Source organism: Nematolebias whitei, chromosome 14 (assembly GCF_014905685.2).
Source record: "Nematolebias whitei isolate Nwh7 chromosome 14, NemWhi1, whole genome shotgun sequence".
NCBI lineage: Eukaryota > Metazoa > Chordata > Actinopteri > Cyprinodontiformes > Rivulidae > Nematolebias > Nematolebias whitei.
The window spans coordinates 12,701,995-12,718,292 of record NC_056511.1 but is presented as its reverse complement, the minus strand read 5'-3'; the positions used below and the strand labels follow the sequence as shown (position 1 = coordinate 12,718,292).

The window sequence follows — 16,298 nt, the reverse complement described above, 5'->3', positions numbered from 1 at the left end:
TAGGCTTTAAGGTGCTGGTGTCCTCCCAAGTGTTAATGTTTTCAACCTTTGCTGAAGGCCAAAGTGCTCATGGAGGAAGTTTTGAATGCTGCCTCCAGTGAACTATCTTTAACTTTAATCAGAATGGAGTGGCCAGTCCTTCCTCATTTTAATAGTTACTTTAAATGTGATTGACATGGTCAAAACAATTGTATCCTACAATGTCTAAAAAAAAAGTTCATATATTAATGGTTACAAGAATGAAGAACATGTAGTTTTTCTTTGGTGTGCATCCATCCTTTACACGATTTGTTAATAGTAAGCATCTTAGGACATTTATAATGTGTATTTGTTTCTTACCAATTTAGAAAGTAAACCTAAAATAGTACCCCCCTAGGATTGTTATGACTGTCGTATAGTTTTGTGTGTGCATGTGTGAAACTTAATTGTGTGAATTAGTGTCCAGGTGCACTGCTGTGATTGGCGGAAGACACCGAGGAGCTAAATGGGGATTGGTTGCTGGACGAGGGGTGCTGAATAAAATGAGCTGCGGAAGAGACGACGTCCGCTTCCATTCACTCTGCGCTTCCAACCAGCCACAGCTGACCTGCCATCACTTGTTATCAGGTCAAGTAGTTGAAAATCCTTTTGTGAGGCGTGTGTGGGGGTGAGCTGCCACTTTATTTTTAAGACCTTTTCTCCTGTTTTTCGCTAGCTTGATTAAGAAAAGAGACCTGTATTTTTGTCATTTTATTTTTCTTCAAGTAAGAGAAAAATTGTGGTGATAAGTTTGTTTGGTTTGTTGTTTTGGCCTGGGCTCACCCTGAAGTTGGTAAGGCTCCAAAAAGTCAATGATTTTCAGTATTGTAAATAAAATCACTGTTCTAACATATACCCTTAACTTTGTGGCTGCTCGAGTGGAGCAGAAGGTGCAATCGCCATATTTAAATACATTCTGAAGTTCTCGACCTTCACCTCTCTAAAGTGACTTTAAACATCTGTTAAGTTCATGGCAAAAAACAAAACAAAAAAACAATGCAATTATGTTCCTGTTTTTAGTTTTCTTAATCGCCTTATAATCTAGATGTTTTTTGCTACTATTCCTCTTTGTCCTTTTGGTTGCCATTTTGTTGATTTGTAAAAAAATTAAAAAAGAGAAACAAATTTGTATACCTATGCTTATTTTATGACTATTGTTGTCGTTACTCACTGTTGTCATCACTCTTCGTTAAGAAATCAAGTCTCTCTTGTAAATGAGTCCCCGAGGCTCAATGGGATGAACATGTCTAAATAAAGGTTGAAAAAATCCCAGTGGCTGTTGTCGCACCAGGTTTTAACAAGGATATTTTATTATTTTAAAATCAAAAAAGATGTACTTTCCTTAAAAAAATTAATAAATTGCAAGACCCTATTTTATTTAATCTTTTAGAACCTTTTGTATTTACCTGCTCAAAAGACATTGATGCTTTAATGGAGGAAATCGGAGTAATTTCATGCTGCAGTCACATCAAACCTCTAATAAACTCTAGCAGCAATGGGTTTGAATTTGCATCAAGTCTGAGTTTTTCATTTTACTTTTCAAGATCAAGTCAACTGTAACGTGTAGAAATATTACGTATGGTTATGTTATTGGTCCAAAACTAAACAAACTGGTTTCTTAAATTAGTCACCAGTTGCCCAGATTTTTAAGGACTAGCATCAGCCTTTGAAAAGACTCAATTAGCCAACATCTCAAATTAATGCTATTATAGAAATGGTTTGCACATTTGCATGTTTTACTTTCAATCTATGCCCATAATGCTCCCAGCTTTTATTCCAAGCTTTGCTTCCTATTGAGCTTTTACTGCCTGAAGCTTTTTCTCTGCATGAGGGCAAGGATAACTACAACAATAAAAGTTTATTAGCTGACAAAACACCAAAGATTTATGATTTATAAAGTCATTGTTATTAAGTGAAAGCACTTATTGACACATTCACTTCAGCTTCCTGTGAGTAAAATCCTTCGCTGGGGCTTTTATAGCTGCTTGGTAATCACCAGGTTTTATTTTTAAGGTTAGCGTACAGCAGCCAGAAGAACAATAAGTAACCTTAAATGCATTTCATCATCAGCTGGAGACAACGGTCAACAGGAGTGAAGTTAACAGCAGCACCTAAATTTAACTGCATGTGGGTGTGAGCGAGTGCCAGGATTCCGGTTACTGTTCTTTTGTTCGTGTTGGCCACATTCTTCTGCGGTTACTTTCTAATTTTGTGCACTCTGTGGATTTGTGAACGGCCTCTGAAAACTGCTCATAAATCCATCAGCAGGAAGGCAGAAAATGCAACGCGACTGAGTCAACAAGCAGGCAGGGACACTATGAGGCAAGCAGTCTGCCAGCAGGATGCGTTAGTGTTTGGGATGCAGGGTGTTAAATGAAGGTTAAGTGCATCTTCTTGTTTGATCATACGTATGAGTTTCTGCTCAACCAGAGTGTTTATTACTCGTCTGTTGACTTCAGACCACAGTAGAAAGATTGTGACTGTGTTGGTACAGGAAGCTGTCCCGTTGTGCTACGAATTCAACTCAGGTGTGTTTGAAAACAGAGCAAGCCCCAATATCGTCCAAGAAAATTACAGCGCATCAAAACGGAACATAAAAAGCTGAAGGTTTGAGTACCCCGGTGAGCTCCATAATGTCGTCGTCCTCTCCTTCCTCTCTATTGTCTTCAATTTCCTCCATGACTTCAGCCTTGGCCTCGGCCACCAGCTCCAACAACGGACGGTTACATGTCACCGTTCTCACAAAAGGATGCTGTAGACACAGGAGGGAGTGATGAGCCTTTGAGCAAAATATGGATCAAACTGAACACGAAAAGCATTTCTGACACAGATTATTATTATTTATGTGTTTATTTATTTATTTACATCGCTTTGTATTCATGGCTTTATACATGTCCCTATCGACTATCAATCCATATCCACAAGACACTGGTGAGACCAGCTACAATGTTGTATGATCTGGAGACGGTGGCGTTGACAAAAAGACAGGAGAAAGAGCTGGAAGTGGCAGAAATTAAGATGTTGAGGTTCTCCGTGACAAGGATGAAGATTAGGAATGAAATCATCAGGTACAACACAAGTTGAACAGGGAAATAAAGTTAGAGAGGCCAGACTGAGATGGTTTGGACATGTCCAGAGGGACAGTGGGTATATTAGTAGAAGGATGTTGGAAATGCAGCTGCAAGGAAAAAGACAAAGAGGAGATATGTGGACGCAGTTAAAGAGGGCAAGGAGGTAGTTGGAGTGAGGACAGAGTGAGACAGAGGAGGATGACTCGCTGTGGCAACCCTTGAAGAGAGGAAAAGCCAAAATAAGATACGTGTCCGTATCGACTGTCGCTTGTACAAAGAGCAATAGAGATCATAAGACTGAAAATCTTCACAAGGAAATGACTAACAACCACTAAAAGGGTAACTTAAGACCACTGAACATATCCTTTTGAGTAACAATGTATCATAGGCAAAGCTGCAAAAAAAAGCATAAATGAATAAGTCAAAATGAGTGAAAGGTGTAAACAGTGAATACAGACGGAGTCAAACAAAGCTCTACAGCACAAACTACAAAAAAAAAAAAAAAAAAAACAGACGTCCGTTTGCCAGTGAACCAGCAGGAGAGAATGAAAAACAAGATGCTTGGACTTCAGAGGAAACACTTTGCCACCTGCAAAGTCCTGAAGAGCTCCAACAATGGCAGGTTCACTGCACAACTTCCCCTGCTCGATGTAAAACGGCACTTAATAGGAGCCGATAGAAAACACCCAAATGAAAAAGGTGAATGATGCAAAGATAAAATGCTGCTCATCCATTATTTAGTTGTTTTGCACTGTGTGTAATTTAATTAGAACAGCTGACAAAGGGAAAAGACTGCAAGTGGTGCAGGACCATGAAGTGTGTGTGTGAGTGAACAGAGATGTTTACGTGCAGGTCCTTAAGAACTGCATTAGGCTTCAGCTCCTAGCTTCTCAGGTGACAAAGAGCAGTCAGCTAATGCCTAATGGACGGTGTGCATGCCGAGTCCCGTTCAACTGAACAAAGCCCCGATGCAGCATTTGAAAGTATCTGTACCGGTGTGACTGCTTTAGTGTTTTTAGAGTTAACTAGAAAAACTGTGCATTAAAACTGAGACAATAGTTCATTGCATTGGATTTTTTTCCCCTTGCTCTTTCAGCTATTCCCTTCTTCAGGGCTCACCACAGTGAACTAACTAGCATGAAGACTTAGCAATTGTTTTTACACCAGATGCCCTTCCTGACGCAACCACAGACCACCATCTGTGTGGAGCAGAGATCTGCCATCTTGGGCACCCAGTCTCGTACGACTTTATTCTTGTAATTTTATTTTATTTTTTTCTTAGAGTGGCAATGGTAATTTTTTTTTTCCTTTTTTTTTTTAGGGTGGCCCTAAAGCTCCGTCATAACGACTTGCCAGTCAGTTTTCCAAATGAAAGAAAGTAGTTCATCATTTCTAGAACTTCTACCGAGGACAAAGTTTTGATAGGAATGACATTTTCACAAGTTCCACTGTGAGTTTCTTGCTTTTATGTATTTGACCGATTGTGCTTCTGACGCCTTTTTAAACCGAGAAGTTAAAACCCAATTGCTTCATTTTCAAGTCGCTCACCTTCAGTGTGAAAAAACATATCTGACAAACTCTGCTTTGTTGAGCTTCAACAACCAACTCGTACGCATTTAGAACAGAATAAACTGTGTTTTTTGTTGTTTATTCATTTTTAACCCTCTGGAGTCCATGGTAAAATTTGACATCATATTTCACAGACAAAAAAAGTTCAACCTGCCATGTTTGGTGTCATTTTGTTCAGCACTTAACACAATAGAACTGAAATTGCACAACAACAACAAAAAACATTAAATCAGAGTACGAACATTATAGTTTTCTTTTACTGTGAAAACAACAATCATTCATGACCGACTAACTTAAGAAGCAACACAAAGTATTTTCCCCAATCGTGTCTTCTGACCCACTTGGTGTATGGGTGATGATGCGTTTATCATCCCAATCCTATGCTTGGATTCTTTTGCTGCATTCGGCACATTTTGAGCCCGTAGAGACCGGCCAATTACAGCGCACTGATGTGAAGGCTTTAAAAACGTAGCAATCAGTTCAAATTATTGCCGCCCCCTCCCTGCTCTCTGTACAATCTGTAAATTCCATTTTCTCCTACAGTTCTGCCACTGCAGTCTGGCTGCAGCAGGAACTAAAACAAGAGTTCAGTCTTTTGTTTAACACAAGAAAAAAAATACTGTTTTCTCCTAGTTAACAAAAAAAAAAAAAAAAAGGTTTACTTACAAGAAACGGCTTTAATTAAATCTAAGCATGTTTGCTTTTCTTAACAATAAGTCAAGGTGTGGATCGTTGCAGCCTACTTTTATTATGTTTGTTTCACAGTGTTTTAATTAGAGTCAAAAGGACTGAATATTTGTCATGGATTGTGTAATTTTTTTTAATTTTTTTTTTATTTTTTTTATGTAAACAATGTGGTCCAGCATGTTGTAAGAGCAGGAAGCTTATTGGCAAGACTCATTTCTGACTAAGTGGTCAGTCATTGCATTATTCAGTGGTGGGTCAGAGGTTAAACTTGTTTTTAGGTTTGAACATTTTTGTTTAAAACTTGGTTTGGGTGAGGCTCTGAGAAAAACAGTTTAATTTACTCAAAATTCTGAATATATATGATAAAACAAATGATTCTGCTGGAGGTTTATTTGTGTTGTGAGGGAGTTTTTCCTTTCCACAGTTGCCTTGTGCTTGCTCATTTTGGGAGACTGTGACGATAATGACAATGAAAAACCCGTTATGCAGACGATGCACTACATTGGTAATACCGGTAACTTATTTACAGTTTGCAAACATCCAATAATCACTGCAAAGCAGATTAAATGGCTTTGTTTGCACAAGTATCTGCAAGCATTGGGGGCAGCAGGCATGATAAACATCTCAAACTTCCCAAACAGCACCAAAAAACAAACCGCGCCCATTTCTCTCCCCTTTAACCCCCTTTCAGCAGGTTCGGGAATGATTTTCATTTCTGACAGTCGCGTGCTGAGGGTGGTCGCAGCATACTATTGGCTGAGAGTTGGAATGTAAATAACTGGCGTTCCCTCAGCTGTGGGATACAGACAGGAAACTGTGCCTCTGAGTTTTAATAGATGCTACTCATTCTATAATCCACACCCAGTTTACTGCTTCTCTATTTTTTTTTTCCTGACTCAAGATCATTGCACTTCTACATTGCTGAAACATTAGCATTCCTAAAAATAAAAACTTGCAGTGGACTATTTTGGCACTTGCTTGGAAACATTTGAGTTTCCCTTTCCCCAGCATTGCCGCTGGCCTGGTTTTAGAAGTTTGTTGAGGGGATAATGACTACTAAGGAAATTATCAGAGTTTAATCTATGTTCTTGAGCAACAATTTTTTTTTTTTTTTTTTTTTTCAAAACAGAAAAAGAGTCTTGATTTTTCACAATTTTATAGATCTGAGACTTTAGCTTTTTCTCTCTCAAACATTCCAATTTTTTTTTTACTTTTTCGTTTATTCCCTCCTTTCCTTAAGTGCGTTATATATATATTTTTTGATAGTCAGCAAAGTTAAAAAAAACCAAAGGCAACACAATAATAGATTATTCTACTCAACAGAAATTCAATTTCAATTCAGTTCAGTTCATCTATGTAGCGCCAAGTCACAACAGAAGTCGTCTCAAGGCACTGAAACATCCATATATAAAAATAAGTTACCATTATATATCTGAGGCACAGACTGCTTTGAGTTTAACTTCATCACAGACTCATCTTGAGCAAAAATGAAGGCGACAGTGGAAAGGAAAAACTCCCTCATGAGGAAGAAACCTTTAGCAGAAACAGGCTCAGGACAAGCGGTCATCTGCTTCAAACAGCTGGGAATGAGAGGAACAGGAAGGAGGAACAGATACACAATGGCAGGTCGAGAATCACAAAGGTTGGTTTGAATGTTTTCTCCTAATTGAAATAATTTTATTTATAAAGAATCTCGTGAACTCATCACTGCTTATAGTTGTAAGGGTACATGGTTCAACAGAGATGGGATTTTTCATTAGACTAGCTATGGTACTGAAAATGAACCTGTGGTTATTTTTATTCTCATCAATTGAAGATTAATAATATAAAGGTCTAGCTTTACGCAAAGTTTTTTTAATAAGTTAGCAGGCTAGCCCTCCAAGATAAATTAAATTCTTGAACGTTAGTGGAGCACCATTTTCTTTCCAGGTTTCCTGAGGCTCATAACGACCTGAAATGCCTCGTTTGTAGATAATCATTCGTTCTGGAGTACAACTAAATAACTTTGCAACATATTTACACCAGTCTTTGACAACCCCAAACAAAGAAGCAGTTTTCTTAGCAGCCAAGCTTTCTGGTCAAAAGGTTGGAGTGCAATGCAGAATGTATGCTTCAACATTTACTTCACTGTCCAGTAACGCCCGTGTGCTTTACAGATCTGTATCTGTATTAAAGGATTTGCCAATTTCTCCCAACCTTGACATTCGTTGCACAATATTTATGAACAGACAGACTGTAGAAGACCAATGAGAGTCAAACCAACAACCGAAGAGGAAAAAAGTAAGCTGGTTTTTCTAAATTTTGTGTATGGAAATTCAAAGTTACCACCTTTGTATAGTTAATGACTCCAAGATCACAAGAACACAAAACAGGGTAATATTCCTGGTGAGAAAGTCTGTAAACCTTTTGTTTCTGTCATTAAAATCAAGTTATCACTTATTGGACTCAAGTGTCAAAGTGTGCAACAACTTTGCATCACAGCTCATCACGTGGACCCAAAACCTTAAGCCAGTCTTTTCCCTAGCACGAGTCATCGCATTCAGGATTTAAACTAGATTACACCCCACCTTCAAAAGACACTTTGTCATGAAGATAACCTCTAGATCATAAGTGCTCAAATCAGGTCTTACCTCCAAGAGTTGTGCTGCAGTTGGACGAGTCTCTGTGTTTCTGTCCAAAGCTTTCTTCAAGAAGTTGTTAAAGTCCTTGGACCTTGAGAAAACATGGGACACAACTTGTTCACACACAAAAAATAAAATAAAATGGAGTGTCAAAAGAAGGAAGGGATACAAAAAAAAAAGCTGATAGTAATAATATGGGATGTTGCCACATGATCATCTCTGTGCACATCTGTGTTTTATGAAACCATCACTTCCAGCAGGAATGATGAATCAGCAATGCCTTATAACTTTGCTTTTGCAGCGATAAATTTTCTCCAATGGAACATTAGGACTCATAAACTTGATAGGAAGAGTTACAGTTTGGCACTTGGTCAAGTTCTGCCTCCTTGCCAAGTTGTTGCCGCACTTCTGGGGAACAATTTTTTTTAAATAAAGCTTGCAGGTGAAAACAAGCTCACACATGGCATGACTAGAATATTGTGTCATACGCCAAGTGTGCAAAGAATGATGTCATAGTGCATGTTGTAACCAATTAATTCAGCCTTTCTTTACTTATCTTGGGAGTTTTCAACATGCAACATGTGGAATCCTCACCATTTGTGTGGCTGCTCCAGGGTGGGAGGTTCAGACTTCGCAATCTTCAGAAGGACCCTCATGGGGTTGAGCTCATGGTGTGGGGGTTCGATCTGTGCAAGCTCGATCAGAGTGATTCCTAGAGACCAGATGTCAGCCTTGTAATCATACGGGGCGTCCTTGGTCGTCTCACACATCACCACCTCTGGAGCCATCCTAGGACAAGCAAAAACAAACATTAAATTATGTAGGTATGAAAATATTAGTGCATAATTCATTAAAAATAATGACCTATTTGTTATATTATTATGTGCATTCATAAGTAAATATTGTGTGTGACAAATAATTTTAACCCCAAAAATAAAAATGTAAAGAAACAAAAAACACTTAATTACTGATGGATGACCCATTTTATTTAATGTTAAACTAGCTTCTGCCATAGTTACTTTATGACCCAGAAATATTTTCAGTTTATTCAAGTATCACAAACTGCACTGCAGTAATAAAGGAGGATTAAAACTGACTCAAGGTGCTTGACTGAGTCTACGCAAATACATCTTGTTCTTTAGGTACGCAAAAAGTGCTGACAATTAAACAAATGTGATTTTTAAACCGCAAAAAAGGGATGATTGAAACAATACAGTTAGAGTTATTTTTATGGATTATTACAAAGTTCTTTAAGTTTTTTTTTTTTTTTTTGTAGATAAGAATTAAATTTTGTTTACTGAGGAAATAAGTTAAAATTAGGAGGTAGTACATTTACGATAAATAATATTACTGCATTTACAGTGTTTAGCATTAAAGCATCATATTCGTTTTTAGACTATTTAGGTTATTAAATGAGTCGTCTAACTCACCAGTATGGCGTTCCAATAAAAGTATCTCTTCTTTGTAGGGTTTTGTTATTCTTTGCAGATACACCAAAATCAGCTGTAAAAAAAGAGAAACATTTAGTTTAAACACTTGAAATTATTGTAGAAACATGTTTAGTGATGCCGTTGCAAAATTATGAGCGGTGAAGAATTACATAAGAATTATTATTTATAGCAGTCCTGGCTGAACACATTAACCCACCCAATATATTATTATTTCATCTTACTCATATAACTTAACCAGCACAGTGTTTTAGGAAGAACCATTGTGATCACATTTACATTTTTCTTCATACAGTGGCACAACTACTAGAAATAACTTGTGTATCAGTAAGTGTAGTCAAACAGTGGAATAATTTGAATATTGAAACATAAAACTGTTCAAATTATCATATAAAATATGATTTTTGCTGGATATAATATATAATAATATTTTTTCAATTATTGTTGGGGTTTTTTGTTATTTTTTATTGATGCTTTTGTTTTTTTTGTGAAGTTAAAGGAATAATAATTGTTCATCTACTATAGTTAACTTAGATACTATATTGATGGGATAAATAGTTTAGTTGTTATACTGTATGTATGGATTATACATGTAATGAATGTAAGATTATGCAAGTGGTTAAGGAGTGGGAATTTTGATAAGTTTATACTTCTACCCACTCCCTTGAATATGTAAAACAAAACGTTTTGACATTATGCTTCATGCTGTATTTTTATTTATTTATTTATTTTTTTACAAATTCAAAAAATAATGAACTAAACTAAACAACAGATGGAACTAAATGAATGCATATCAGCCAGCGTTTTAACAAGAAACTTGAAAAAAAAAGCCAAGAACTAATATACCATAGCTATCGAACAGTTATTTTATATATATTTTTGTAACTGGTAAAATGTAGCGATTATAATAAAAATTACCGTAAACATGCTCATCTTTGTTTGATGACTGTCGTTGCAGCTTACTAAGCCTCTGCTCTAAGGTCAAGGTTCTTTATTGTCATTTGCATCACATGTGGTACATGAGGTGGAACAAAATTTTGTACACAGGGTCCCAGTTACATCCAAAAATAGCAAAAATATAAAGTGTAAAAAAAAAAACAGTAAATAAGGATCTAAGATATAAACTAAGCTATATGTTAAACGAATGCTAAACAGTACACTAAAAGATCTAAGATATACACTAAACACTAATGGTGCAAAACAATACATCGAACAGCAGCAAACATGCGTCTGTGTGGGTGGATGAGTACGAATGAATGAATACAGCAGCATGAAATAATCAGCAGCATGAGATCAGCAGCATGGATAATCAGCAGCACATAAACAATCAAAGTTGCATAAGCATTTTTTTTTTTTTTTTTCCCACTTGCAGTGACTTTCCTGGTTAGGGATTTAAGAGTCTAACAGTTTCAGGGTAGAAGCTACTCCTCAACTTCCTGCCTGAGAGGAGTGGGGCAAAAAGTGTGTGTGCTGGGTGAGTGGGGTCCTTCATGATGCAGGTGGCTCTCTTCCTGCATCTGGAAGTATAGATGTCTGTGATGGTGGGGAGGCTGACTCCATCAGTCTGCTGTGCAGCCAAAACTACCAGTATGTATACAGGTATATGCAAACCCTAAACTGTTCAATTTGTCAAGACAAAACTGGGAATTAGTTGTCACCAAGGGTTCCTTAAACACGATTGTGATGAATACCACCAGTATTTTTAATGCACTCAGCTGAACTTACAGAGGCTAAATCGCCACTTAGTTTGAATTAACGTGTAGTTGTATAAGTTAGGAGACTGTAAATGAGCCCGTGTTTTGACATAATGACTTTAGAGAGGCAACTCCCAGTGATTATATCCAACTGTGGTGTGCCAAGAAGGAATGTTGGGCAGTAAAGATTCTCAACAGGAAGCCAGAGCCCACCTCAGGGATTTCAGAGTAACTGACAAGATTAATTTGATGTGCAATCCACAAGGAAAAAAAACAGGTGTATTTAAAACTCTTGTGCATCTTTTACGTTTAACTTATAGCTAAACAGAGTAACACTTTAGTACAAAAAGCTTAGTATAGTTTCCGTTTGAGGATCCCAAAATTGGCTAACTTCCTGAACAGACATGAACATCAGAACTTTTTTTTTTCCCCCTCTGTTCTCGAAAGCTGCACTTTAATCAAAATACACTAACCTTTGGGTTGGGTTCATAACCTTAGCTGCGCAATGTTAAGAATGTGGCGAGTTCTTCAAAAAGTCAATAGAAAGAAAATATGCAACATTCTCAGGATGCCGTTTTGCCACACAATGCTCGATTATGAACCACCGACAGACCTGCAGGATCTCCCGCAAAGGCATGCTGCACATGCACACACTTTGTCGATGACCTTCACCGTGATACTGAGGGATGGGATTTATCAGAGAAGTCATTCCACTTGGAAAATTTTACAGCGGACGTACCATTTCCCCTTTTAAACATTATGTCCAAATCAAAGCTAAACTTAATTGGAATTTTGGGACATTTATTGCCTTTTTGGTTTCGTTTTTGAAGAAGAGACATGCAGAGAATTGGAGCACAAAAACATTCTTTGACATCTAGTCTGATTCTATGAAGATTGCAATCATTTTAGCATACCTTCTATGTCGCCTGGATAATTTTGTACATAAAGTAATAGTTCAGTCGCTAAAACCTATTCAGCTTAACAGGGAGAACCACTAAACCTGCATGTCATAAACGTCACTTTATAAACATAAGTTTTATCTGGAACCTTTATTTTTTATATATATGCATTTTATAGTTTCACATCAAACTATACAGCAAAGCGTTTTTCCTGTGGCGTAGATCCAACGCAGCACCTAAATATCCCACGGCCATTAAATTAACCACTAGAAATTCACAAAATAGAACATTAAAAGCATGTGAAATCCAACCCTTACCCAGTTTTATATCTCCATCCAGCGTGAGGAGGATGTTTCCGGCCTTCAGGTCTCTGTGAATGATCTTTTGGTTGTGGAGGTAAACCAGAGCCTCCAGCATCTGCCGGCAAACCACTCTAATCTGTTGCTCTGTCAGCCCTCGATCCAACTCTGATAGGAGCAAATGGAGTGAGATGGAGGGGTTCAGTGTTGAGCAAAAATTAGCAGCATGAACAGGAGTGGAATAAAGAGAAAACTGGAAATAAAGGCTGAAAATCCCAGACTAACACTAAATAATGCATTATTCAGCCTGCACACATAGAAAAACAAAGTTCAGAGAACTGAACTACGATGTGAATGCCGTTAAAGAAACCTCACAAGGTAAACTTGTAATGTTTGCGCAGATAGGGCTGCTGGACAAATAATCCCAGATTAGAAAAACCTAAAATGGACCCAGCCCACAGACTTTATTCTACTCCGTCTGTGTTTGGTTAGCTGCAGAGGGGCACAGGCACAAATGAGGAGGTGGATTATCCAGTGAAAACAGACCAAGAAGGTTTCCCACACCCAAAGACTCCAACTAGTCTGACTTTATCAAGGTATTCAGTTCGAGACTGGGAAAGATGCACGACACCATTACTGATGGGATGCATAAAACTACTTTCACAAATATTTGTCGTGTACATTGTGTAGAACTGCTTCTCGCATATTTCTACAACTCTAAAAAAAAAAAAAAAAAAAATCCATGCCCTACAAAAGGTGCAAAAAGGTGGAACTTTAAAATCACAAATAAAAGCTACGTCAAAAAGAGAGGAGGGTCTACCTAGCATGTTGGCATCCATAGCACCTCCAGCGCAGAACTCAATCATGATCTGAAAGAGAAAAGAGGTGATTGAGAACATTAAAAGTTTAACAATAAAGACTTGGTGGAAAATAAGAACTAGAAAATGAATACTTGTAATTTAGAACACAAGTGTATAAACCCTAAAATAATTCTCATAATCACAGTTTATCTATTTGTGTAATATGTGATGTCATCACTAATTTAGCATCTCTAAATGGTCTCTCCTATGCCAATAGCAGCACCCAGTAATGAATGTTAACCTTTTGCTAAGTAAAGCTATCCAAAATGCACAAGTATTAAACAATTCTGACTTTATTTATTAAGCTGTTTAATTTTTTATTTATACAACTACATATGCTCGTGCATAACAGTCAGTGTCTGAACTTGGAATTATTCTGACAACACTTATTGAACTGATGCCGACAGTTTAATTTCAATACTCTCACTTTGCCATAAATCTGCATCAGGTGTTGTGAAACATACCCTTTTTTATTATCTCAGTCTTGTAGGATTAGTCAATCCCAGCTTACTATGACAATGTTGTTAAAGCATCAGTCTGGCAGCAGATAAGGAGTGGCATTTCCGTCAAGCCAGTTATAAACACAGAAGGTGCACGTGAAAAAGACATACCGACTTTGTGAGGAAAACAAAATGACAAAAAAAAAACATCCGTCTTGGCATAAAACAAGCAGAACAACGTCTTCTGTGAAGTTTATTAGCTTAGCGTTAATCATGCGTTTACAAGGATGTTTCACTTCGGTATGGTCTGGTTGAAGGAAGGTTTCATATCGCAGCTTTAAGACAAAGAGTATTACGTGAACGTGGTTTGATTTTATCTATTTTTAAATGTTCTACTTCGGAGCTTTAATCTCAGCCGTTATTATTGATTTTTCCCAAAAACTGACGTGAACCGAAAAATGTACCACGCATTTAAAAAAAGGTCATTTTAACACTTAAAAATTCGAAGTTTCAAATTATATCCTTAAATCGCATTTCATTACCTATGGAGAACATTTACAACTTTGTGCACCACTTCCTTGTTCCTGATCACCACCAACCAAACACAATATTTTGGTGTCATTGCTTCTGTAGCAATTGTTTAGTGCGCCTGAAGGAATCCTGGCTGGCGTGTTGGGCTGTGGTCCAGAATGTGCTCCAACTGGTCAAACTGCATGTAAAGCATACCCACTGTGGGTGGAACATGCATGCAGCCCAAATCTCTCATTGGGACATAAAGGAAAACCTGAAAAAGTAGCAAAAACTCCTGCTCCTAACACTTCATAGATCAGTCAAACATGAAGTATTAGTGCATGTCATTTCTTTTGATTTAAAATACTTGCGTCTCTTTTTGTTCCTTTAAATCAAGGACAAATCAGAGCTTGCATAACCTTACAAGCTTTCAAATAAATGGAGCAAAACGTTGCCGACTCTACAGTGATCCACCGTTTTACCACTTCGTTTCAGTGGTTTACCTCCTCATTTTCTCAGGAGGAACAAAAGGGAAGAGTCGAGCTATTCCCCAACAAAAGCCCACCTCGAAAAATTCAAACTAAAAAAAATGCACCAGCTCAGCTTAAAACCAGAACATTAGAGCCACAGTGATTGGCTTATTTCTAGTGTTAAAATGCTCCAATCAGCTGGTCTTAAGGGTCTGAACATAAACACGTCTGAAAGTTCATTTGTCATGTTTGCCAACAATACACCGGCTTGGATTCAAGCTTTTTAAGGTCGTCAAATAGGCAACAATATGTTTGTTTGTACTGTCATACATATCATTATTTAAATTAATGCAATTATTAGTATTTGATTTTAACTAAACTATGTATAAGTACCTGTAGCTCGTTTTTACATGAACTATATGGCTTAGGATTGCAACATTTCAGGATGAAACTTTGTTTTAAAATAAACTGTAGCAACACTAAATGAGGTGCTTTCAATTTAATGCGCTGCTGTTCCTCCGTGTAAACTATCATCTGCATCTCTCTCTGTTCTTTCCTCTGAGCGTGCTGCGGTCACCATCGTGTTAAAGGCCCCTTTTTCTCAACGTGTTTTGCTCGTCTCAAGTCCAGAGTCGTCTCTGCAGTGAAACAAACGGCTATTTCCCTCCTCTTTCTTCCTGTAAACTCTCTCATGTTGAGTAGAAAGCAGAACGGGTGGGCCCACATTGGCTGGTCCACCCATCTGGAGGTTACCGAGGCCTTATCACTAACAACTTAGCCAAGTGTTAAAATTCTGAGGCCAGCACATGCAGTATTAGCAAAGAGTTGCCAAGATTTGGAGATTTTGTTTTTGTATACGTTTTTAAAGAAGGTATGGATTGGTTTCTGAATAGAACTTAGAGCTGAGACTCGTCAGTAAAAGCTGCAAATATGAAGCAGACACAGGAAGTGTGTGGTTTAAATGGAACAAGTGGGGGTGTTTGTACATCCGATTCATCAGCATCAAGTACGGGTGTCTACCTCAGTCTGAAGGGGAAGGTTCATGTTTTACATTCAGGAATTCCAACTATGGCCAACACAGCTGTGGCCAGTTTGTGAGACCGTGAAACAGCTGTATGCTGAGGAGGACCCCGAGTAATGTTTAGAAGAAACGTGATCCGTGTTTGACACCCAAAACTACTGAACTCTTAATCTGACATGTTTTCTGCTGAACTATTAATTGGAATTATTAGCCCATTAAACTCTGACAATATAGCATCTTGTACAGCAATTACAGGATATGAGTTCGTCTTCATGAAGATCAAACACTATAAACTGCAGCGCTTTGAAAAAAAAACAAAAAAAAAAACAGGTCACCAACAGGAAACGTTAAGGAAAAGGTGTGAATCTTGTTTTGCTCTCACAATTCATTTGTAGTTCACTTGGTAAACGTGCCACAAAAGTTGATGCGTTTTAAACTATTGCATCATCGAGCTTACCAAAAGCTAAAACGTACGTGGTTCCAAATGTTTTTGAATGAAAAAAAACAAACAAACATTCAGACCATTTTACTTTTTGACTTGTCACAACAATATAAAGATAGATCACCGTCTTGCCTTAAAAGGTTTCATCTTTTCTGTACCGAACTCAGGCTGTATCCAATTTTTAGTGCCTTTGAACTTCATTTAAATTAAAATTTCGGTTTTAATTTCTCTCCATTGGCTCCCTGTCAA

The 16,298-nt window shown here is 37.6% G+C and overlaps 1 protein-coding gene across 1 annotated transcript in view; it reads right to left on the bottom strand.

Annotated features, from left to right (window-relative positions):
* The window catches only part of stk10 (serine/threonine kinase 10), a 47,179-nt gene that overhangs the window by 13,408 nt on the left and 17,473 nt on the right, over window positions 1-16,298 (bottom strand). The window contains exons 3-8 of the mRNA XM_037687876.1: window positions 13,127-13,175; window positions 12,325-12,474; window positions 9,397-9,469; window positions 8,561-8,755; window positions 7,976-8,057; window positions 2,636-2,770 (exon numbers count right to left, since the gene is read on the bottom strand). Of these exons, the coding sequence (XP_037543804.1) occupies window positions 2,636-2,770; window positions 7,976-8,057; window positions 8,561-8,755; window positions 9,397-9,469; window positions 12,325-12,474; window positions 13,127-13,175 (684 nt within the window). The remainder of the gene's footprint in view (window positions 1-2,635; window positions 2,771-7,975; window positions 8,058-8,560; window positions 8,756-9,396; window positions 9,470-12,324; window positions 12,475-13,126; window positions 13,176-16,298) is intronic.